Source organism: Gekko japonicus, unplaced genomic scaffold (genome assembly GCF_001447785.1).
Source record: "Gekko japonicus isolate JY-2015 unplaced genomic scaffold, Gekko_japonicus_V1.1 scaffold1059, whole genome shotgun sequence".
Classification (NCBI taxonomy): domain Eukaryota; kingdom Metazoa; phylum Chordata; class Lepidosauria; order Squamata; family Gekkonidae; genus Gekko; species Gekko japonicus.
This window is the reverse complement of record NW_015159745.1, coordinates 76,264-100,503: the sequence shown is the minus strand read 5'-3', so window position 1 is coordinate 100,503 and position 24,240 is coordinate 76,264. Positions and strand designations below refer to the sequence as shown.

General features: G+C 46.2%; 1 protein-coding gene across 1 annotated transcript in view; it reads left to right on the top strand.

The window, feature by feature from the left end:
* Nucleotides 1-24,240, top strand: part of UBAC1 (UBA domain containing 1) — a 105,542-nt gene that overhangs the window by 30,340 nt on the left and 50,962 nt on the right. The window contains exon 4 of the mRNA XM_015405490.1: nt 19,268-19,375. Within this exon, the coding sequence (XP_015260976.1) occupies nt 19,268-19,375 (108 nt within the window). The remainder of the gene's footprint in view (nt 1-19,267; nt 19,376-24,240) is intronic.

The window sequence follows — 24,240 nt, the reverse complement described above, 5'->3', positions numbered from 1 at the left end:
TAGATGTTTTTGCCAGCAGAAGGAACAGGAAATTCCCCCAGTTCTGCTGTAGAGGAGGGACAGATCCTCTATCCCTAGGCAATGGCCTCCTGTACCGTTGGGAATGCGACTTTCTGTACATTTTCCCTCTCCTACTGCTCCCAAGAGTCATCCACAGTATAGTATTGGTAGGAGCAGACTACATTCTGGTTACCCTGTGATAGCCGAGACAACTGTGTTTCCCCGTTCTCATGGATCTCATGGTCCCGGGGCCTATTTCACTTCTTTCCAGCAGCACCAGACTTGCTGTTAATGGAGGACTGAAACTTGCATTACCGCAGAGTTGCCAGGCTGAAGCTGACAGCATGGCGAATATGGCACAGTCCTTCTCCAGTAGAGTTGTGGAGGTCTTATTGAACTCTAGAAAAGAGTCAACGTGCAAGTCTTATAAAAGCAAGTGGTCCCACTTTACTTCATTCTTAGGACCAGATTCAACTTCACCTACCATGGCCGGCCTCAGTCAGATCCTAGACTTTCTCCTGTCACTGGCCGAGCTGGGACTCTCCCATTTCTCAATTACAGTGTACTTGGCAGCCATCTCAGCTTACCATGAGTCAGTGGATGGCTATTCCATCTTTTCCCATCCAATTTCGAAATGGTTCTTGAAGGGACTCCTTAGGCTCTACCCTCCTGTTCGGGACTTAATTTCGCTGTGGGACCTCCCTATGGTATTGAGGCAACTTACCAAAAAGCCATTTGAACCAATGCCAACGTATGAAATGAAGTATGCTGCATGGAAAACGGCATTCCTGATGGCAGTCACATCAGCTAGGAGGGTAGATGAGCTCCTGGTCCTCTGTCACAATCCTCCGTATCTGTGTTTTCTACCGAATGGTGTTCGTCTACTGCCGGATGTGACTTTCCTGCCCAAGATAGTCTTGGAATTTCACCTGCATTCCGAAATCCTTCTGCCGGACTTCTTCCCAGGTCTGCAAGATGATGAGCAGCAGCTGTTGCACACCTTGGACATCAAGAGAGCGCTGCTCTTTTACCTCAGCAGGACGCACCCTATGCACCGGGATGCACGACTCTTTGTTTCTTATGCTTCCTGCTTGTTGGGATTGAGAATCACGGCTCAGCACCTTTCCAAGTGGATTGCTGGGACAATTTGGCTGTGCTATTTCTTGGCAAAACGCCCTCTTCCACTGCAGCTCAGGGTGCACTCGACTAGGGCGATGGCGACTTCAACAGCATTCCTGAAGGGTGCCTCGTTGTCCGACATCTGCAAGGCTGTGACATGGTCCACTCTGAACACATTCATCCAGCATTATGCACTAGATGTCAGGATGCAGCACAGAACAGACTTGGGGCATCTTATCCTGTCTTCTGCTACACACTGACTCCTGCCAGCACCCTTCTTCAGGTGAGCCACTGCTTTACACTCTCCCATGGGTGTGATGCACAGAGACCACAACAAAGATAAACAGGTTGCTTACCTATAACTGATTATCTTCAAGTGGTCTTCTGTCCATTCACATCGCCTGCCCTTCCTTCCCTATTGCTGTCAGTTTTCTCTCCACTTTGGTACAGCAGTGAGAAGGAACTGGCGGGATGTCCACACCCCACCCTCCTGGGCATGAGTGGAGGGGTTCCCACGCAGGCCCGGTGTTGAGGTGCAAAAATCCTGTTGTGACTTTGTACAACACCAATCGGATTGGCGCAGGTGCACTAGATCCCATGGGTGTGAATGCACAGATGACCACTCAAAGATAATCGGTTACAGGTAAGCAACCTATTTAACTCTCCTTGCTGTTCTCTGGAAATTTGCATTCAGTTGGGTAAATCTTTCCTTTTCACTGGTGCTGATTGCTGCCTCCTATACAGTGTCACAAACCTCCGTCCATAGTTCTTCAGGCACTCTGTCTATCATATCTAGTTCCTTAAACCTATTCTTCACCTCCACTGTATATTCATCAGGGATGTGATCTAGGTCAAACCTGAATGGCCTAGTGGTTTTCACAACTTTCTTCGGTTTAAGTCTGAATTTTGCAATGAGTAGCTCATGATCTGACCACAGTCAACTCCAAGTCTCGTTTTTACTGATACAGAGCTTCTCTATCTTTGACTGCAGATGATATAATCAGTCTGATTTTGGTGATCCCCATCTGGTGATGTCCATGTGTAGAGTCACCTCTTCGGTTGTTGGAAGAGGGTGTTCACTATGACCAGCGTTTTCTCTTGACAAAACTCTGTTAGCCTTTGCTCGGCTTCATTTTGTTCTCCAAAACCAAACTTGTCTGTCATTCTGGTTACCTTTTGACGTCCTACTTTAGCATGCCAGTCCGCTATGATGAGGAGGACATCTTTTTTGGGTGTTAGTTTTAGGAGGTGTTGTAGGTCTTCATAGAAACGGTCCACTTCAGCCTCTTCTTCATCAGTGGTTGGTGCATAGACTTGAATTACTGTGATGCTGAATTATTTGCCTTGGATTCGTACCGAGATCATTCTGTTGTTTTTGAAATTGTATCCTATTATTGCCTTTCGCACTCTCTTGTTGACTATAAAGGCCACACCATTTTTTCTACGGGATTCTTGGCCACAGTAGTAGATATAATGGTCTTCTGAGTTAAATTCACCCATTCCTGTCCACTTTAGTTCACTAATTCCCAAGATGTCGATGTTCAGTCTTGCCATCTCATTTTTGACCACGTCAAGCTTACCTTGATTCATAGATCTTACATTCCAGGTTCCTGTTGCCTTTTCCAAATTTGCTGGTATATTGAGTACAACACTTTTAAGACTTTGAATAGCTCAGCTGGGGTACCATCACCTTTGCTGGCTTTGTTGTTAGTAATGCTTTCAAGGCCCATTTGACTTGGCACTCAAGGATGTCTGGCTCATGGTCAGTGATCACACATTCGTGGTTGTCAGTCATTTTTCGTACTGTTCAATTGTTGTCCTAATTACCACCATAGCCAAGTTTGAGACTCTTCGCTTTATTTTGTGATGTGTTATTCTGCTGCAGATGACATTAGGTTCCATTGCAAGTAGCATAGGTGTTAGGTTTCTGTACCTGATGTGGACCAAAAGTTCTGCTTCCCTTAATTCAGGGCTGTCAGACCTACAGCCCGTGGACCGGAACCAGCTCACCCAGGGAGATAAATGGAGGGAACCACTGTTTCAGCTACCATGGGGTGTGTGTACTTTGTGGCTCTCTTCCCCCTCCATGAATGAAGTGGATGGGGCCAAATGCCCCTCCTGTCTTTTCCCACACAAATCTCACCCCCTCATTGCTTGGGTCTGTCTCCCTCTCACCTTGCTACTGCGTGTCTGTGTTTGTGAGAAGCAAAGTTTGAGTCTAGTGGTACCTTAAGACCAATGAAGTTTTCATCAAGGTATGAGCTTTCCTGTTCCTCGCTACAGTGTGTGTACTGTTGGGCTCATTATGTATTTAATTGTGTCCTATATAGTTTATATTTCTGCTACCTGGCGTTACATTTTATGACACACATGGCCTGGCCCGACAAGGTCCCATTTATTTCAGATCCAGACCTCATAACAAATTAGTTTGACTTAATCTGTGGGACCTCAACTTGTGAAGTGGCAAGTTTTGTTTCTTATAGCTTTATTTTTCCAATGAGTTATGCTTTCCACAGACAGAAAACCTTAGCCTCCATCAGGGGTCATTTCATAAAAAAGAGGTGCAGGAGCTCATTAGCATAACTTATTTGCATATGCCACACCCCCTAACATCACTGGAAGTGTGTCAGAAGGCAACACCCACCGCTCAGGTTCCACCTCAAAAATCTCCAGGTATTTCCCAAGTCAGAGCTGGGGAGCCTACCTGGAGAAAAACTGCTTCAAAAGCACAACGCATAAATGTTTGAGAAATCCCTTCCCAAATCTCCCCAATCAAGATATCAGTTCTTAGGTGCTTGAGCAGAGCAACCTTCTCTCTCCACTTCACCCCACATGTCTGGGCAATGACTATGTTCCCTCATCAGCATGTGAGGAGGGGGTCTTTTAATTTGCAAACTTAATATTTTCCTTAATATTTAAGAATTCTCAAGAAACGATTTAACCTGTTATTTCAGAATATCTAAGCACCTAGTTCGTGAATAGTCAGCCTGCCGCTATCCGCTCTCTCAGGGAGGAAATGGTTCTTCCCTTTTCCTCCATCCTAGTGTGCTATCAAGCAAAACAGACACAGGTGGATTAGATTTCCTGATTATAGGCATGTTCGCTCAGAGTTAAGCTCCACGTGAGGCAGTGGTACTTCTAGATGAGAAGACAGAAGCACTCCTGCTGGGACAGAGCAAAGTCCCCGTTACCGTTCCCTGGAGTACAGAGACCGGGCTAGCCCGATCTTGTCAGATCTCAGAAGCCAAGTAGGGTCAGCCTTGGTTAGTGCTTGGGTGGGAGACCACCAGAGAAGTCTAGGGTCACCACACAAAGGCAAGCAATGGCAAACCACCTCTGAACCTCTCTTGCCTTGGAAACCCCATGAGGGGTCACCACAAGTTGTCTGCAACTTGACGGCACTTTCTCCTACCATCACAGCTAAGAGACGCACAAAGGAGTTTACATAACATGAATTTGTTTAGCTCATCATTTAAGATAGATGCCATCTTGTGGCAGTGAGTTCCATGTGTTTGGGATGACAGCCTGCACCTTGCACATGCTTCTTGCACTTTGGGCCACGCTGCATCATGGGTCATGTAGACTTAGAGCTGCTCAGTCTTGGAGCTGTGGTAGATAACTCATTAAAGATGTTGACTCAGTGTGTACGACAGCTATGCTGTGGATTATTAGGAAGGGGATTGAAAACAAATCATGCAGTATCATAATGCCCCTGTATAAATCTATGATGCGGCCTCATTTGGAATACTGTGTACAGTTTTGATCACCGTACCTCAAAAGAGATATTCTAGGCCCTGACCTGGATAGCCCAGGCAAGCTAAGCAGGGCTGAGCCTGGCAAGTGTTCTCTGAATGTCCTCCGTGCTCCAGTAGTGCTCATACCGGAAATAAAACTTTGTTGGTCTTAAAGCTGCCACTGAACTCAAACTTTGTTCAATCAATCAAAGAATAACTTATTTTAGACAGATGACAGCATAAACTCAATTCAATGCCTGTAGTGGGTACTCATTTGTTTTTCCTTTCAAGTGGCTGAGTATTCCAAAGGATCAAAACCACAAAATTATCAGATGCTGCTGCTGCTGCTGCTTTATAAAACATTACTGTAAAGATTTCATATAGTAAGTTATTAATACTTTAGCATAATTAATTCAAAACACTTCGCTGTGTAAACTAGAGATTGGGGGGGGATGATGTATGTTCCAATCTTCAGTGGTGGAAATAAATATGTAAAACATTTCCTTTGCAAGGAAATTGTTTAACACCAGTAGTTTGTCAGCCCTAAGAAGGAAAGGAAAAAAGTTAATCAACTGTGGGAGAAAACCACAACAGGACAATGATCAAATATAAGAAATGCGTCTCTCACACTAACTGATCAGAAAACTGAAGATCCACCAAATCAGTCCCAGGCCACAGAAACGCCTCCCTGCTTTGTCCCTGAGGGGGTGAGCGTGTGCTTCATTGGATGAGAGTCAGGGATCGAGCCGCAGGCTGGGAAGGCCTCTGGAGTGCTTTGGCCAGCCTGGGCAGCGGCGAGGGGCTTGCAAACACACCCTGGCTCCAAAGCCTGGTGAAAAAAAAATACATGCCCGCTTCGGAGCATGCATGGCCTGCTGGGGGGCCAGGCAGGCTAGCTTCCTGGTGGTGGTGAATGAGAGTGAAGAGGTGCGCATCCCCCCATCCCACAGCTCCAAGTCTAGCTTGCCTGGATGGCTGGCGGCGGTGCCACCTGTACTGACGTTCGCCCGCATGGCCCCCAGGGCCAGTGACCAGCCCAGTACTGCTTCCTGGTGGCACCAGGCCAGCAAAGAAGAGCCTGCTGCCATTCCCCCCGCCCCCCGGCTGTGACTGATCCTCCAAAGTGCAGCAGTCAGGGGAAGGAAGGATGGGTCATCCACCACTTTGAAGCATGGATGGCCAGCTGCACTGACTTGCCACCCGCCTGGCCCCGGCCCAGGGGCCAGTCCAGGACAGCTTGGCGGCAGCGGCAGGTGGCAAGGAGAAGCCCGCTGCTGCATTCCCTCCCCACTCCATGGCTTCCACTGAGCACTGCACTGGCAGGGAATTGGTGTGCTAGTGCAGGTGGTTAAGAACATAAGAACATAAGAGACGCCAATGTCGGATCAGGCCAAAGGCCCATCCAGTCCAACACTCTGTGTCACACAGTGGCCAGAAATACCAGTGCCATCAGGAGGTCCACCAGTGGGGCCAGGACATTAGAAGCCCTCCCACTGTTGAACCCCCCAAGCACCAAGATGACAGCGCATCACTTGCCCCAGAGTCCCTATCTATACCTTGTGGCTAATAGCCACTGATGGACCTCTGCTCCATATGCTTATCTAATTCCCTTTTGAAGCCGTCCATGCTTGTAGCCGCCACCACTTCCGGTGGCAGTGAATTCCATGTGTTAATCACTCTTTGGGTGAAGAAGTACTTCCTTTTATCCGTTCTAACCCGACCGCTCTGCAGTTTCATGGAGTGCCCACGAGTTCTTGTATTGTGAGAAAGGGAGAAAAGTACCTCTTTCTTTACCTGCTCTTTCCCATGCATAATCTTATAAACCTCGATCATGTCACCCCTCAGTCGTCTTTTCTCCAAGCTAAAGAGCCCTAAGTGCTTTAACCTTTCCTCATAGGGAAAGTGTTCCAACCCTTTTATCATTCGAGTTGCCCTTTTCTGCACTTTTTCCAAAGCTATAATATCCTTTTTAAGGTGTGGTGCCCAGAACTGCACACAGTATTCCAAATGAGGTCTCACCATTGATTTATATAGGGGCATTATTATATTGGCTGATCTGTTTTCAATACCCTTCCTAATAATCCCCAGCATAGCATTGGCCTTCTTTATTGCAGTCACACACTGTCTCGACATTTTCAGTGAGTTATCCACTACAACTCCAAGATCTCTCTCTTGCTCAGTCTCTGCCAGTTCAGACCCCACCAACGTGTATTTATATTTAGGATTTTTGGCTCCAATGTGCATCACCTTGCACTTGGCCACATTGAACCCCATTTGCCATGTTGACGCCCACTCGGCCATCCTTGACAGATCCCTTTGGAGTGCCTCACAATCCTCACTGGTTTTCACCACCCTGAACAACTTCGTATCATCCGCAAGTTTAGCCACTTCACTGCTTACTCCCATCTCCAAATCATTAATGAACAAGTTAAAAAGCAGTGGACCAAGTACTGATCCCTGCGGTACCCCACTGCTTACCACCCTCCACTGAGAAAATTGCCCATTTATACTCACTCTCTGTTTTCTATGAATTAGCCAGTTTTTTTTCCAATACATTTTTATTTAATTTTTAGTTTTTTATAAACAATATATCCGTTTATACAAAATTTACTTTTTTGTTACAAACAATTAAACAACCATTTAAACAAACATAACACTGTGAACCAACACACTGCCTTTTTCTTACATAGCTCGTCAAGATAGTTTCATTATGTTATAATATTCATAGTTAACAAAAGAAAATTTACTCAAAGGGTTGTTGTCTATATTTTCTAATACCGTTCCCCATTTTTGTAAAAAAATTAAATGAGCCTTATGTGGATCTTGTACATTTAAACCTGTTGAGATCTTATCCATAATGAAATGGTCCCATACTTTCAAATACCACATTGAGATTGAAGGAGGGGTTGGTTTTTTCCAAAATTGGGCCACTACGGTTTTGGCTGCTGTTAATAAAGTAATAACTAATGTTTTTATAGAAGAATCAATAGATTTCGGGGGCCAATAATTTAAAAGTATACATTCAGGTGTCAATGGAAAATTAGCCCATTTTTGATCCATAAAAGGACTTGTCCTTCTATCCCATGATTTTTAGGAGGTTAGGAGGAAGGGCGAGCTCCAAGTTCTCCAATGAGTGCCAAGTTCTCCAGCAGCTTCTGCTCTAGCCCTCTATGGAGGAATTTGTAGAGTAGCGCCTGGCATTGCCATTCCCCCCCTGCCCAATTCTTGCAAATCGGGGGAGGGCTCGTAAAAGCAGGCATTTCCCCCGCCTGGGGGGGCTGGCACTGACTTCCGGAGCAGCGCTCCCCCACGCTCCTGCTCGAAATGACCCCTGGCTTCCATTAGAAATAGCAGGGTAGGAGGAGTGTTCTTGTATCAATATGGGCTGGCATGGTGCGATTCCTTTCATTTTTGGCTATGCAACACCCACAATCACCCTGACAACGATAGCCAATTTTGAGACTATTAGGTTCATTTTCTTTTTTATTCATTTGTTTTTTTATTATTATTTATACCCTGCCCTCCCTGCCAAAGCAGGCTTGGGATGGCTTACATAAAATTAAGATACATAATACAAAATGTATAAAATTATAAAACCAGCTCATGAAGTGTTAGTATCAATTCAGTATTGTGTTAGCCAAACTGCTTTATCTACAACAGATGGCAAACTAAATTTAATATGGGTTCCTGCCAAAGTTTACGGAGGTCCAGTCCACCCCAAGAATGTCCCAGTGAGAGAGACGAGACTGGTGAATTCAAAACAATTTGTCTTTTACTGAAGAATATCAAAATCGCATACACACAAAACAGAATCTCACACACATACAATCAAGTTTCTTAGGAGTACAGAAATAGAAAAATAGTTCCTTTTTACTTAGGAGGTAGGTAGGTATCGTTCATACATATCTTTTCCCGAAGCCTTGTCTGTTGCAATGAAGAATTGAGGGGTAAGAAAATAGTACCTAGGGGTATTTCTAACTCACACTGCCAGAACCAGCCGGCAAAGTGTGGACCTCTTTGGCTGCAGTCCAAGAGATCAAGAATAGACAAAGGGTTGTTGGATAGCAAGCTGGACTTTAGGGGATAAAAGCAGACAGAGGATGATGAAGGGTTTGCGGCTAGCAAAGACCCAACACATGGTCTTCACCTTTTATAGGTGAATCTTTGGGGTGTGTGGCAACCTTGCCATCCTGAGATCCACCCACCTGTTAGTCCGTCCCATGACTACAACCATTGGTGCGTGTAGTAAGGGCGTCTACTTTAGGGATTTGGCCAATATTTGAAACTCTAGACTCTAACTCATGGACAAGCCATCTGGTCAGGTATGAAGTCTTGGTGGCAGGACCTTCCTTGATGTGCAGATAGATCTCGGCTTTCCCAGTTTCCCTAAGGCTAGGAGCTGTATGTGTTTGCAAGCTTCATTAACATGAAAAGCAGCCAGGTACCTTCTATGTGAAACCTCTCACAACAGGTGATTCAAGCAGCGTTCCCTAAGCCCTAGGGTGTATGTGTATGCACAGTCCAAGTTGTTTGTCAGCAGATTTTGTTGTTGTTCAGTCGCACAGTTGAGTCCGACTCTTCGCGACCCCATGTCAGCAGATATAACTCCATAAACAGCAAATATCAGTCTCTTTCTCAACAATTGGCTATGATGTTATGCCATTAAAGATATTTGTCTTTATTGCATATGATGCTGGAACATAGTGGCAAATCAGTCATAGTAGAGTGTAGTCAGCAGTGATGTAAAGCCATTGCTTCAGTCCAGAGCCTGCCAATTATGGTTTCAGAGGGCAGGGCCCTGGCAGTATGCAGTTTTTAGACTTTAGGCAGCTCCTTGGTTGAAGGCCTGGTGGAAGAGCTCTGTCTTGTAGGCCCTGTGGAACTGTAAGAGGTCCCACAGGGCCCTAATCTCTTCTGGGAGCTCATTCTACCAGTGCAGCACTGCCCCTGAAAAGGCCCTGGCCCTAGTTGTTGCCAGCCTGGCATCTCTGGGTCCAGGGACGACTAGATGATGTTGAGACCCTGAACACAGTGCTCTCTCGGGAACATGTGGAGAAAGATGGTCCCTCAGGTATGGAGGCCCTTGACCAAAAAGGGCTTTAAAGGTAAACACCTGCATCTTGAAGCTAATTTGGTATGCTATTGGCAGCCAGTGCAAATACTTTCAGCACAGACTGGATGTGCTCCCATATAGGGAGACCCAACAGAAGCCTGGCCGCAGCATTCTGCACTAACTCTAGCTTCCAAATTTGGGACAAGGGCAGCCCCATGTAGATAGCTTTACAGTAGTCTAATCTCAAATTGACCATTGCATGGATCGCTGTTGCCAAGTCGCTGTGTTTAAGGAAGTGAACCAACTGCCTAATCAGCTGAAGATGATAAAAGGCTGACTGCTACCTGGGCCTCCATCATCAAGGAGGCATCCAAGAGCACTCCCAAACTTCTAACCCAGTGATTCAGAAAAAAAATTACTCAGTGCCCCCCTGGAAATGTACCTTCAAGAAGTGGACAAAAAAAGGCAGTGACAAATTTGCACATAGTAATTAAATATGTTGTTGTAAATAAGGCACTTTGAAGCTTGAAATCATAAAAGTATTTTATAAAATCAACCATAGTAACATTTGCATACACACAGAAAATTAAGATAACAAAGGATAATATTAAAATAAAAATCACAAATGACATGAAAAATAATCCTAATGAGAAGGATGAACCTGGTGCACTGCTATCAATGTATGTTTGGCTCTATTTTGTCAGCAGCAATCTTAAATCACCGTGATTAGATATTTGCAATCAGTTTCTTTTTTAAGTTAACAGATTTGTAACCGCACTGAACCCACGTTCCACTAAATATGTTGAAAGAAATGCAATTAGAAACTTTTGTACTATAGCCCATAATCCAGGATAAAGTGTAGGTATCTGCTTTTGCAGCTAGAACTGTTGGTAGCCATCTTTGAATTTAAATTTCAATTCCTCATTTGTTGTTATTTCTATAAGTTCTTCTTGTAATTCTGGAGATTTTTCTGTGCCTGTACTTGAAAAAGGGTCCAAAACCCAGTCGGGTATGTTCATTTTAAGAATATCTTCAAATCGTTGATTAAAGTCAGAATACAGAGCCTCCAAGTGTTGACAATAGGTGAGCAAGTCTTCATGTTTTTCTACGGTTGATAAATTTGGAAACTGGCTGAATTCCCCTCATCCTAAATTTCATTTGTACAGAAGTTTTAACACAAATGCAGAAATGACAGTTTTTGTTTTGATTAAATTCATCTCATTGCCTTGGAGCTATAGATTTGTTTCATTACATTTATTAAACAAGTCTGTCAAATAAGCTATATCTTCTTTGGAATCAATCAAGTTGGCTCGTAAAGCATCATCTTTGTTTTCTAGGAACTTTAGCACTGAGTCAAATAGTTTATAAAACCGATCCAAACAGGCACCTTTTGATAACCAACGAACTTCTTCATCGTTTTGAATACAAGGTTGTCTAAACAATCTGTCATTCAGTGAATTGCTTCTGATTTTGTTGACCGCTTTAATCACATAATATAATGACCTATGTAGGTGTTCACTCAGTGAATGAAACAGTGTACAGTGAATACATTTGGATCCACTTTTTTTAAATATGCAAGAAATCCCCTGTAGCTCCCCATCATTGTTGGAGCACCTTCAGTAGCAACTGACAATATATGACTCAGGGGAATTTCTTTTTCTTTAAAAAACTCTTCCAATGTATGAAATATCGATTCTCCTTTGGTATCAGTTTGGAAATTTTTAGCAAATAACAATTCTTGGCAAATTTTTCCTTCTTTTATGAATCACACGTATGCTAAAAGCAAAGCTTCATTTCCTGGCAAAGTTGACTCATCAAACTGTATAGAGAACTGAGATGTTTTTAAATACTCACATAATGAGTCTTCAACATCTTGAGCCATTTCATCAATTCTTTGTTGCGCTGTATTATTGCTCAAAGAAATTTTCTTGGCTTGTGTAGCATGGTGCATATTACCTCATAGCCGGTAGAATTTGTTCTTCACCAACAGAATGTGGTTTTCCCGATTTAGCAATCAGTAATGAAATGTTGTAAGAAGCACACAGTCCATCATCATCTTGTTTGGATGCTATTGAAAAGAGTTTTGTCAATGTCAATTGTCTCAAAAAGTTTTCTTTAAGTGCTTTAAAATAAGATAAATCCTTATCTTTCTTATCAGCATGAACTTTTGTCAAATGATCTTGTAGTCTTGAAGGCTTCATAGCTTCATTTGGTAAGATTTTTTGGCAAATCAGGCACATCAGTAATGCAGTGTTTGTAGACAACTGAATAAAGCATAGTTCAAATATTGAATACTATATTGTCTACATTTATTCTTGGGTTCAGCCATGATATTATCTAAAAAAGTAAAATTTCTGTGTTTATTTATAAAACAGTTAATATTACTGGCAGCAGGCATGAATTATAGTTCTTCCCACCACTGGGGAATAACACCCCCCCACACACATGAATTGTTGGGGGAAAGCCAGCTTTGAAATATCTGGAAATCATTACTCTCTTGCACCCCCACACTAGGTGCAAGGCAGCTTACATAGTGCAATCCAAAGAGCAATCCAATACCCCAATTTCTTTAATCTTGAAATCATTACTTATCAGTGGCAGAGCAGGAATTCAAACCCAGATCTCCCAGACCCTTGTCTGACACTTAAACGCTGTACCCCACTGACCAGATGGCTGGCCCAGATAGAAAGAGAAGCTTCTCAAGAACTTCCACTTTAACTTCTGGCTTCCCAGCTGCAAAGTCCTGCTTCAAAGCATGCAGCCACGTCTCAGTGAACCTCACAAGCCCAAGCACAAGGGAGTCAGAATTTGCAACCCTTGGCTTTTTCCATTAAATGTGCTCCATTTGCATAACTTCTGCAGACTATGAAGAATTTGGCATTCTTTCAGGCACACAGCAGTACAGTCTCAAGAAATATATTTAAAAACCAACCAGAAAATTACAATATTTAAACAACAAGCAATAACAAAAGTTGAATCACAAAGTTAAAAACATTGCGCAAAAAACCCCACCACACCAACAAGCAATTACTACAGTTAATTTTTTTAAACACCCAGCCAACAGAAATACTTTTTAATGCAAACCAAACTTTAAAAACTTTTCCTCAAAATTATTAACTGTAAGAGAGTAAGGCTTAGCCAACCCCAACCCCACACCCAACAGAACTGTAACCCAAGCAAGCCACCCAAGGGACACTAATTTAAAAGGTCCTTTTACTAATGTCCCCCTTTAAAAATAATATGTATTTTCCCCAAATCTTACCTTTTAGATGTCTTCTTCAGTCCAGGTAGAGTCCACCATGAGCCACGCAGGCAGGCAGGGCAAGGCAGGGACAGAGCAGCAGCAGCTGAAGGCCTGAAGCCAGAGGCCAGCAGCAGCCACCACACAATAGCCCAGCAGCAACACCATCCTTACAAGGATGCACGTACATTTGCAGTTTGCAAATGCATGGCTGCAATTGGCTGTGGGGACCCCTCTCCCCCTCCTCCTCCCTCCCTGATCCCAGGGAAGGACAGGAGAAGGTTGCTTTCTGGACTCTTCTTTCTTTATGCTTCCACTGCCCCTTTATTTTTATTCAACACCCCCCAATTGCACCCAAGGCTCTTACCGCCCACCTGGATTGTTCCAGCGCCCCCCAGGGGGCTGTATGGCCCACTTTGGGATCCAGTGTTCTAACCTCTGGTGCTGGCACCAGTGGAGTCCCATTGAAGGTTGGGAGTGGAATCTCTAACCCCAGGCTGCTTTGACTCAGGCACAGGACCTCCATCTTCATCAGATTCAATATCAGCCAGCGCAGTCTAGGCCAACTGGCCACAGCTTTTAGCGCCTGGTCCAAATTTTCTGGTCTAGAGTCAGACTGGCCCCCCAACAGCAGATAGAGCTGGGTATCATTCGCATACTGGTGACATCCCAGCCCATGCTTCCGGGTGTCAGCTATGCTGCCATGATGTTTATGGGCAAGAGTGCATCTGCTTGGCCTGTGTACCAACTGTTCCTGCATTCCTGTGTATTTGCTTATCTATGACCTTGCTAGCTCACTGCCTGTGTAGTGTCTATCCATATATTACCCGTGGGATAAGTTTCGATTCCCAGCTTTGGCTGTTAACGGCCTGGGGCCCCATTCTCCCACGTGCTGGAGTCAGGCCGATTGGCCTAGGAGTGTGTGTGTGTGTGTGTGTGTGTGTGTGTGTGTGCATACAAATACTCTATATCCCAATATGCTTGTAGGGAGTAGCCATTCCTAACAGTGATGATGTTACTGCCTCTATAGCTCTTACATTAAAGTATAACCTTATGTTAAGTGTGTACTCCTGTGTTTGGCTGTGGAACCTGACACCGGGCAATCTGGGCAAGGGGGCTCATATAGATGTTAAATAACATTGGGGAAAGCTGAATCACAGTGTTGGTGAGGTGGTAGATCAGTAGCTGATGATCAACTGTGTCAAACACTGCCGACAGGTCCAACAACAACAGCACCGCCAATCTGCCTCAATACAGGTGTCTCCGAAGGTCGTTCGTGAGGGTGACCAGTGCCGTCTCTGTCCCATGGCCTGGGTGAAAGCTGGACTGGAAGGGATCTAATATGGAAGCATCATCCATGAAACTCTGCAACTGTATCACCACCACCCTCTCAATTAGTTTGCCCAAGTAGGGCAAATTGGAAACTGGCCAGTAATTTGCCAATTTGGCCGGATCCAAGGATAGTTTTTTCAGGAGAGGGCAAACCAGGGAACAATCCCTCTGAGAGGGTCTTGTTGATAATCTCCTTTAGGGAACCTCGGAACCCATCACGGGCAGCTTTAATTAGCCATGATGGGCATGGATGAAGGATCAAGTGGTGAGGCGTACAGTTGAGAGTAGTCTGTCGACTTCCTCTAGGCTGAGTGGACTGAAATAATCCATAACTTGACTAGAAGATGTGCGTGGAGCGTCGAGATCACTCACTGTCTCAACTGTGGCGGGAAGATCACAGCAGAGCAACAAGACTTTATCTGCTAAGTAGCTCACAAAGGCCTCACAGCCAATGTCTGATTCCCTAGCATTTGATCTGCCTTGTGGCAGAGTAGTCATAGACCAAATCATCCTAAATAATGGGGCTGGGTGTGAGCTTGCATAGTCATAGCCACGTACTACTCTCTCTTAGCAGCTTTGACTAACGTATCATAAACATCCTATAGGATTCTCTTGTGGCTTCATCACAGGCATGTCACCACTGTCTCTCTAGCCATCTTTGTCTCCACCTCATCAGCTGCAACTCCTGGGTAAACCAAGGTGCCATCTTAGAGCAGGGGTGCAGAGGGCAGTGTGGGGAGATCTCATCAGTGGCTGCCAAGAGTCAACTGTGCCAATCCTTGACAAGCTCATCCAACAAGCCACCAGGAGGCATTGGTTTCCATGGAGCCATCTGAAGCTGCATACGGACCATTTGGCTCTGCAGGCAAGCTAAAATATGCTCACCACCCAAGCAGGGTTGGGATGGAACATTCAGACGGGCCTTCAGGGCATGGTGGTCCAACCAGGGCACTGCTGTAGCAGTGATCTGGTCCACTGTAACCCCCACCACAAAGATCAAATTGAGCATGTGCCCAGCCTGGTGAGTGGGGGCCGTTACAAGTTGGGAGTGTCCTAGCACCGCCATGAACAACACCAGCTCCATTGGCTGTGTGGAGGCTACATCATCGGCATGGACATTGAAGTTGCCCAAGACTATCAGTCTAGGGTGCTCTAATGCCCAGCCCAACACAGCCTCCATCAGGGATGGTAGGCTAGTGACTGGTGCATTAGGCAGATGGTACACCAACCAAATAGCCAAATTCTCCCCGGCTTCCCACACTAGGCCAGTACACTCAATGCCTGTGAGCTTCGGTGGCAGGAGCACCCTGAAGGCGTAAGCCTCCCAAATGAACAGAGCCACTCCTTCACCCTGCCCCATAGTCCACGATTGGTGAAGGACCGAGAAACCAAGGGGAGCCAATTGGGAGAGAGCTACTGTCTCCCCATCTCAAACCCAGGTCTTGGTCATGCATGCCAGGTCTACATTCTACTCAAGCAGGAAGTCCTTGAGGACCGTGGTTATTTATAGACCTGGCATTACACAGCATCAATGTCAGAGGGGGGTCATTCAACCTAGCCCCACTACTGGCAACCTTTGGGATGGGATGCAGGCTGGAAGGATACTCCCCAGGAGGACTGGAATCCCCTGCCCCGTCATTGCTGTTTCTAGTGGTCTTTGCAAAGCCTCAGACCTACTAGCAAGGCTGACAACATTTATATCCACTATGAGTACTACCAAGAAAAGTTACAGATCTCCCAGCGCTGCCAGTCCTTAGCTAAACCTACTCTATCCTACCCAGTAACACTGCTACCTAAATCTAACTCCAGATTATAGACCCCTTTGATTTAGTCACCTGGCCTAACAGTTTGATTACCAATGATAATGGTAATCAATAATGGCTACCAATGATGGGCAGCCGTGTTGGTCTGAAGCAATACATCAAAGTTAGAGTCCAACAATTTTTTATTCAAGGTGTGAGCTTCCATGTGCATGCACACTTCATTAGACGATGAAATGGAATTACATATCATAGTTGTATATCATAGTTGTGTGTGTGTGTGTGTAGGGGTAGCTTGTTAAATTAGCATGCAGAATAGTGAAAATATTTTTTAAACAGATCAAAAACAAGCTTGTCATTCTTATATATATAAACAACTATGGCTGCGGTCACACGGCACAGTAGCCACGGTAGAGAGACGGAAGACAGGCGGATTATCCGGGCGCGATCTCACCGGCACATCTGGGAAGCGTAGTGCTCCCGTGGCACAACAGAGGCTTCACGGCAAAGATGCGCGGCAAAAAACTAGTACCTCTGAGGTACTAGTATCCGGAAACCGCGGAGCAAGGGCGAGCGTCTGATCACGTTTCCGGAGGTAGTTCCGGCGCCCGTCCATGTCCCCTAGCTAAAAGGGGTTTTTTTTCCAAGTCTCCACGGATGCGCACAAGCACACAATGGAGCATGTGCAAACATTAGTTTAATTTTAAAAAAACCACACAACTTGGGTCGTGCAGAGAAGAGGAGAGCAGCCAGAAGAAAGCAACCAAGAGCTCACGGCTTGAGGCAAGCGACAAATAGATAGGGGGAAAGGGGGAAAGGCAGAAGATATAGCGGCTGAGAAGCCCAGCAGGGGGGGCGCGGCGGCAGAGTAGGACGTCTACTTGGGGAAGGGGGGCACTGCTCAGGAGGGCGGCACCGTGGCCTCGAGGACAGGCCACCGGAGAAGGAGGCGCGGTCAGGGCGGAGGGGGCTGAGCCATGCTGCTTTGCCCTCTTCGCGCGCCCCAGCAGACGGCTCCCCGACTGTTGCCCTTACAGAACTACTGCCCACCCCCTGCCTGCCTCACTGGAGTCGGCAGCTGGCCCCTCCTCTCCCCAGTCGCTTGGCCAGCTGTCTCTGGCAGCCCCCTCCTCGCCTTCCCTCGGCTCTCGGCCCCCGTCTCTTTGCCCCGTGGCCCCGCTTCTTTGCCGTGTGATCCGCACCTCCCCCTATCCACAGGACCTCCACGGACCCTCCACGGGTCCTCCACGGGAGGTCTGATCGCGCACTCGCACGTTATTTTTCCTCGGGGCAAACAGCTACGCTTCCCCCCCACATTTTCCTGGCCGTGTGACCGGAGCCTATGATATGTAATTCCATTTCATTGTCTGACAAAGTGTGCATGCACATGGAAGTTCACATCTTAAATAAAAATTTGTTGGTCTTAAAGGTGCCATTGGACTCTAACTTTGTTGATTACCAATGTGTTATGCCTATTACAAATAGATGGTTCCTTTTATTTTACTATAGAATTATTTACTTACTTCATTTATAGCCTGCCTTTTTCTGAGACTCAAGGCTGATTACAAAATCTAGAAAACAATTAGATCAAACAGCATAAAATGTTCAGTAAAACGATGGTATAAGATTAGGGTTACCAGCCTTTTATTTCTCTAATAATCACAACCTGCATCTAAAAGCATCTGGGTTGGGGACTTTCTGTTTAAATGTAGAATTCAGAAAATGAAAGACTTGCATGAACAGAAACATACTTTCCATGATTGTTTATATTTTCAGTCATTTATTGGCCTATTTCGCTTAATGCAGGCGATGGAGAAATCTGAAGCAAGAGTTGGATAAAAGCTTTGCTAAACATTTAGCAGGTTTTGATGTGGACCAAATATATTCTGCAACCTTTGAACCATGCCTTTCCAGCATCAGGTCCTAAAATCCCAAAGGTGTTGTTTGGCCAGTAGTCCAAGCACACTTGATAACAATCCTCTCAGTACAAAGCTGCAGGTCAGCCAGACAGAAAAGCAGGCAGCAGGTTAATTTCTGTGGCAGAAGATGGGGCCAAAACTGAACGCTGACTTCCCTTCTGGAGAGGAGGAGTCCCTGTTTTTTGTCTCTGCTTTTGCATGGAGGGCAGGGTTAACTTCACTGCTTTTGAGCCCCCTCTAAGAGTCCAGCTTCCTCCTTTTGCCCACTTGCCTGCATGCTTTGAATGGGGAAGGGTTGCCTTTTGGTTACTGAACAGGGCTGCAGGCAGACCCACCAATCCATTGATTTCTCATTGGGGGAGAGCTAGAGAGAAAATGTATCAGTTATCTTGTGTATTTATACCTAGTGCAGTGACCCAGTGTAATTAATTACAGATGTAATTAGTGACATTGTTTAACTCCCTTCTGCCCTGTTTTTCTGCATGTCTCCATTCCACCCCCTTAAGATAATACCGTTTTTTTAAAGTTTGTTAGAGATCAGATTACCTTCTTTTTTTGCTGCAGTTTAGTCCTAAAAATTCTTGTATCCAGAAGGGTTGCCAATTTCCTTTCGTGTTGGAGGTTTGTGTGCTTGCTGACCAGAAGGGAACCTCTCAGGAAGTCCAGTGCATTGATCTAAGATTTGCTGCAATACAAATTGGCTTTAACAGTGGCTGATTTCCCACCAGCTGCTGTGCAGCCGCATTTTGCCCCGGAGCTTCGCGCGATTTTCCCCGCGTCTACTCAATCCTGGTTTTTGAGGATTGAGTAGATGCGGGGAAAATCGTGCGAAGCTCCGGGGCAAAATGCGGCTGCACAGCAGCTGGTGGGAAATCAGCCAGTATTTTACAGTGGTTTTCAGTTTTGCCCCCAGTTGCCAATGTATTTGTTTTAGGCTTAGGCACTTTGGGGACCATTGCACCTCTAGATCCAGGACTGCTAAAATGTTACTGTGGTAGTTCCACACTTAACTTGGGTTATTAGTGAATCTATCCAGTTACTACATAAGGAAGGTACCTTTCTGTGCATAACACATGGCATGTTTTGAACAGATATCTCATTTCATTTAGCGGAAGCTGGAACAGAAAGCTCCAGATAAGGAGGCGATTCTGAAAGCCACCACCAGTCTCCCATCCCACAGCGTGGACCGCAGCGTGGCTCACCACAGCATGAGGGATGTAAGTACTCTGCTTCTCTTCTGCTCTCCTGTTGCAGCTCTGGGGCCAATCCACCGTGCCCTGCTCATAATCTCCCTGCAGAAGTTGTTTGGTTCAGTTCTTCAGCAGTTTAACCTTTTTAATAGAACAGGCAACTTGCTTGTGCATTTCCCTTTTGATTTGTTTTCACTGTGGTAACTGGAGGTTTGTCTTTGTGACTTCTGTGCAGTCTAAACATGTGCAGGCCAGCTGTGGAGAGGATTTCTGTGAGACTTCAGAGCTTTCTACGCCTCTAGAGTGCTCTTCCCCCAGTCCCATCTGGAACTGGCATTCCCTGTACCAGCTGGTACGCGATGGGGGGAGTGCTCTCCCCTTAGACTTCTCTTTGCTTGTGTGGACTGAGGCTCCAAAAAGGCCCAGTCTGATGAAAACTCATTCTATTTATTCTGTTTGGGAGAGTCGCATAGCACCATGGCCTGTGACATGTATCGGCATTTTACTCCCGTCTTAAAGCTGCCTTTCAGGCAAAAGCCACAGAGGCTCAATCACCTCCCCCTGAGAAGCACCAGCCTCCGCTTGAAAAATGGGCTTAAATGCCATCTGTGGCGCTGACGCCCTTGTCTTTGGCAAGCAGGCTCCAAAACCACTGTCAGAGCCCAGGAACGCTTTTTAAAAAAAAACTACTCTGTAATACTTATTATAAAAAGATGACGAGTACATATCATACCAAAGAAAACACTTATGTTCTTACACTTACATGAGATGGGAATATGGTCATGCTTGGTCTCCTTCAAACTTTTATCCTACCCTGAGACAGGTTGGTGAGAGGGCTAGGAAGATATAACCCCCTTCGACACGGATGTTTTGCAATCCCAGGTCCATCAATAATAAGACTGTGATGCTGCAAAATTACATTGCCGCGCAAGATGTGGACCTGGCATGCGTGACTGAGACCTGAGCAAGGGAGGGCAAATCAAAAGCTGACCCCACCAGGTTTCTCGGTCCTCCATCAGTCTCAAACTGAGGGGCGGGGGGGGGAGGGCTAGCGATACTCATCCGAGAGGATTTTTCCTTCAGGGCACCCCCGTTCTAAAAACCACCGGTACTGATTGGGTCTTGTCTGGGATTCTGAGGAGCATTTGGCTGTCTGCCTGGCGTGCTGCTTGCCTAATGCCCCAGTAGACAGCCCGCGAAGCCTGCAGGAAGCGGTAGCGGGCTGGGCCGTGGCATTCCCGAGACGGACCATGCTGGGGGGCTTCCACATCCACGCCGATGCTGCTGCCCTCTCTGCAGGCTTTGGGCCTGGTGTCCTCCCTGGCAGCACTGGGACTCTCCCAGGTTGTATCAGGCCCCACACTGGATCTGATCTTTGGCATGGGGATGGAGATGGATCTGACGGCTAAAGCCATGTCCAAATTAGATGTTGTATTATTGTGGGTGAGGAGTTGTTTGGATTGGGGGGCTGTCTATGTGCAAGAAAAGGTTTGCGGGGCCCCCCCCAGTACTCGTGAAAGAGAACTGTCTTTATCCAGTAGAGGTTTTAAGTCACTGATGATGAGTGGGAGTGTTTTGTGTTGAGAGCTGCATGTGGCCACTAGTGGTGTTCTGTTATTCTCTCTTTGGGGCCTGTCTTGCAACAGGTTTTCTCTGGGTACCATTCTGATTTTGTTAATCTGTTTCTTGACTTCATCAGGACAGGAGGATACTTTAGTTCCAAAAAGGTTTGTTGTAGATTCCTCAGGTGAGAAACTCTGTCTGTAGGATTGGAGCAGATGTGGCTGTAGTGTAGGGCTTGGCTGTATACAGTGGATCATTTGGTTAGGGTTAGGATGGTAGCTGGAGACATGTAGATACGTTTGTCGGTCAGTAGGGCCGAGGTCAGACTGGCACTTTGGCTCAGCAGGCAAACGTTTCAGGAGCTTTTTTTTTGCGGTTCAGTAGCGGATTAAAGGGGCAGGTTCACACAGGCACATCTGTCAGGCGTCCCCCAGCCGTACTCAAGCCGTCTTGTGCCGCTTCCCTCCCGAGTTTAAAAGCTACCAGGTGAAAGTGGTAGTGAACCGTGTGTAGAGCGGGTTGATTCCAGTTCCCTGAGTGTGAACACAAGCGCTGCTAAAGCGGGAACAACCCGCAGTAATTTATAATAGGGTTAGGGTTAGGGCGCATGCAGCCCAGCGTGGAAAGAGCCACTAACAGCCCGCCAGGGCGGCCCAACAATGTGAACACGCCGTTGTGCTTCCTCCATGGTATCCTCCTGCTTCATTTGCTGCGGTGTGAATGGAAATACCGCAAGCAAGCCGTTCCGAGTCTGTTCTGTTTTTTCTTTGCCACGACTTCCTAGCGCTTCAAATTGCCAGTCTTAACACAGCCTAGGTTTCTGGTATTTATTTATTTATTTTATTTCTTCACATTTATAGCCCGCCCTTCCCAGAAGCGGGCTCAGGGTGGGTAACAACATATCATGTATACAAAATATATTAGTTAATATGATAACATTAAAATTGAAAACATCATCATAATATTAAAATGGTGGTCACATGGAGAGAAAATAGTGATGGTCCGTTAGCTGGTATAGAGTGGTGTCTATGCGTCCATTGTGTAATTTTACAGTAGTGTCCAGAAAATGTATTTTTTGCATAGATTGGTTCATTGTCAGGTTGATGGTGGTGTGAAAGTTGTTGAATTCCTGGTGGAATATGTCCAGACAATAAAAATTTCATCAGTGTATCACAGAATCATAGAGTTGGAAGGGATCTCCAGGGTTATCTAGTCCAACCCCCTGCACAATGCATGAAATGCACAAATGCTCCCCCTCACACACACACCCAATGGCCCTGCTCCACGCCCAGAAGATGGTAAAAAACCTCCAGGATCACTGGCCAAATTGGCCTGGAGAAAAAATGCTTTCTGACCCCAAAGTGGTGATCAGCATTTCCCTGGGTATGTAAGAATGGGCCATGAGAATGAAGCACTGATGCAACCCCTCCCTCTCATGATCTGCCTAAGTTCACAGAATCAGCATTGTTGTCAGATGGCCATCTAGCCTCTGTTTAAAAACCTCCAAAAAAGGAGAGCCCACCACCTCCCAAGGAAGCCTATTCCACTGAGGAACCACTCTTTCAGGAAGTTCTTTGCAGGTATAAGAGAGGTGTAAGTGGGTAGGAGTTTAGCTCCAAGTTGGCCATAAAAATGTTAGCATACTGTGGGGCCATGCGGGTACTCATAGCTGTACCATTGAACTGAAGGAACAAGTTGTCACCAGATTTGAAATGGTTATGGATGAGAACAAAATGGCACATTTTGGTGACAAAGTCAGCTGTGGTGTTGTCAAAAATCATATTCCTTATTGCTTGTAATTCATCTTTGCGTGGGATGTTGGTATACAGAGATTCCGTATCCATTCTCTGGAAGGCTATTCAAGCAAGTAGACAACGGTGGCTTGGTAGACATTATATACTTGGACTTTCAACAGGCTTTTGATAAGGTACTTCATCAAAGACTCCTGAGTAAACTTAATATTCCTGGGATAAGTGGACAGGTTCTCTTACGGATTAAAATTGGTTAAATGACAGAAAGCAAAGAGTAGGAATCAATTAACAGTTCTCACAAAGGAGGGAAGTGTCAGCAAGCTGCCATTCTGTTTTCTGTGACCTCTGTGTACATATCCTTTCCCTGTTGCACCCGGCTTGTTTTCTATCATCCTGCTCCTGCGTTGGAATGCACAAGATAACTGCTGGAGGTTGTGTGGGGGAGAAGATGCTGTAATGCTTGCCTATTGCTTTTCTCATGAGTACTGCACCTGTGTTTTGTCTGATGTTCTGCCTGGTTCCCATGGACTGGGCGCGCAACCGTTTCATTAGCCCGCCAGCGGGAATTCTATTCATTGGATCTGTATCTGTTTGAATTTCCTTTATTATGCTTGACCTAACTGTGTATCCCCAGTTCTAACAAAGAACGTGTTTGAGTATGTCTTCAACGCTTTGAAATAAATTTTGCTTTTCTTGAAAACGTGGATTTATTCTCGATGCTTGGGGATCCAACATATTGTTAGAACTCTCTTTCTCCTATCGTTCCGAATCTGGCAAGATCATGAGCGGAACTGAGGGAAACCTACTTAACACGGAGGGGGACTCAGGATCGGTCCCACATACCTCCGCTCCTTTGGTGTTCACGACTGCAGCCTCGGTGGAGGGTGCCGTGGGGGGAACGATTCCCCGCCTGCCTGCACATCTGTCTTGGCCGCCTCCGACCCCTTCGCACTGGGGTCCGCGGAAGACTCAACAGCAGGATGACTGGACTATGTACAACACTCAGGGCACCCGAGAGGTGTACTCCCGTCGGGGGAGCGGATTACGTGAGAGTCTGTTTGACAAGGGATTGTTCCCGGAGCCGGGGACTACCTCGGAGAAGGGGAGTTCCAAGCAAGACCTCGAGGAGTGGATGTTCGAGCCATCGGGGCCGCGAGGCCACGCAGAAGATGAGGAGGGCACCGGAGCCTTCCAAACGGAAGAGGACTATGACCCACCCCCGGACTATCGACCTCGGGACCCCATCCCGGAGGAAACTACCGGGGAACGACTAGCAGAACTGGAAGACTCGGTGAGAGACTTAATGCGGGCATTCCAGGATGTGATGGAAGGTCTGCCGGGAATGATGGACGTTAGAATGGCTAATTTCCTTGACGCACACGCCGCGCAGCAACAAGTTGCTCCTGCACCGGGATTTCCCGCGCCGCCGATGCCTGCTCAACCACTGATGGGACCTCCGCTGCAAGCACCGGGAGTTCCCGCGCAGCAGGTACCTGTGCAGCCGCCGGTGAGACCGCCTCTGCAAGTGCCTGTGCAACCGCCGATGCCGGGGGGTCCGCCGGTGCCGGGTCTGCCGCC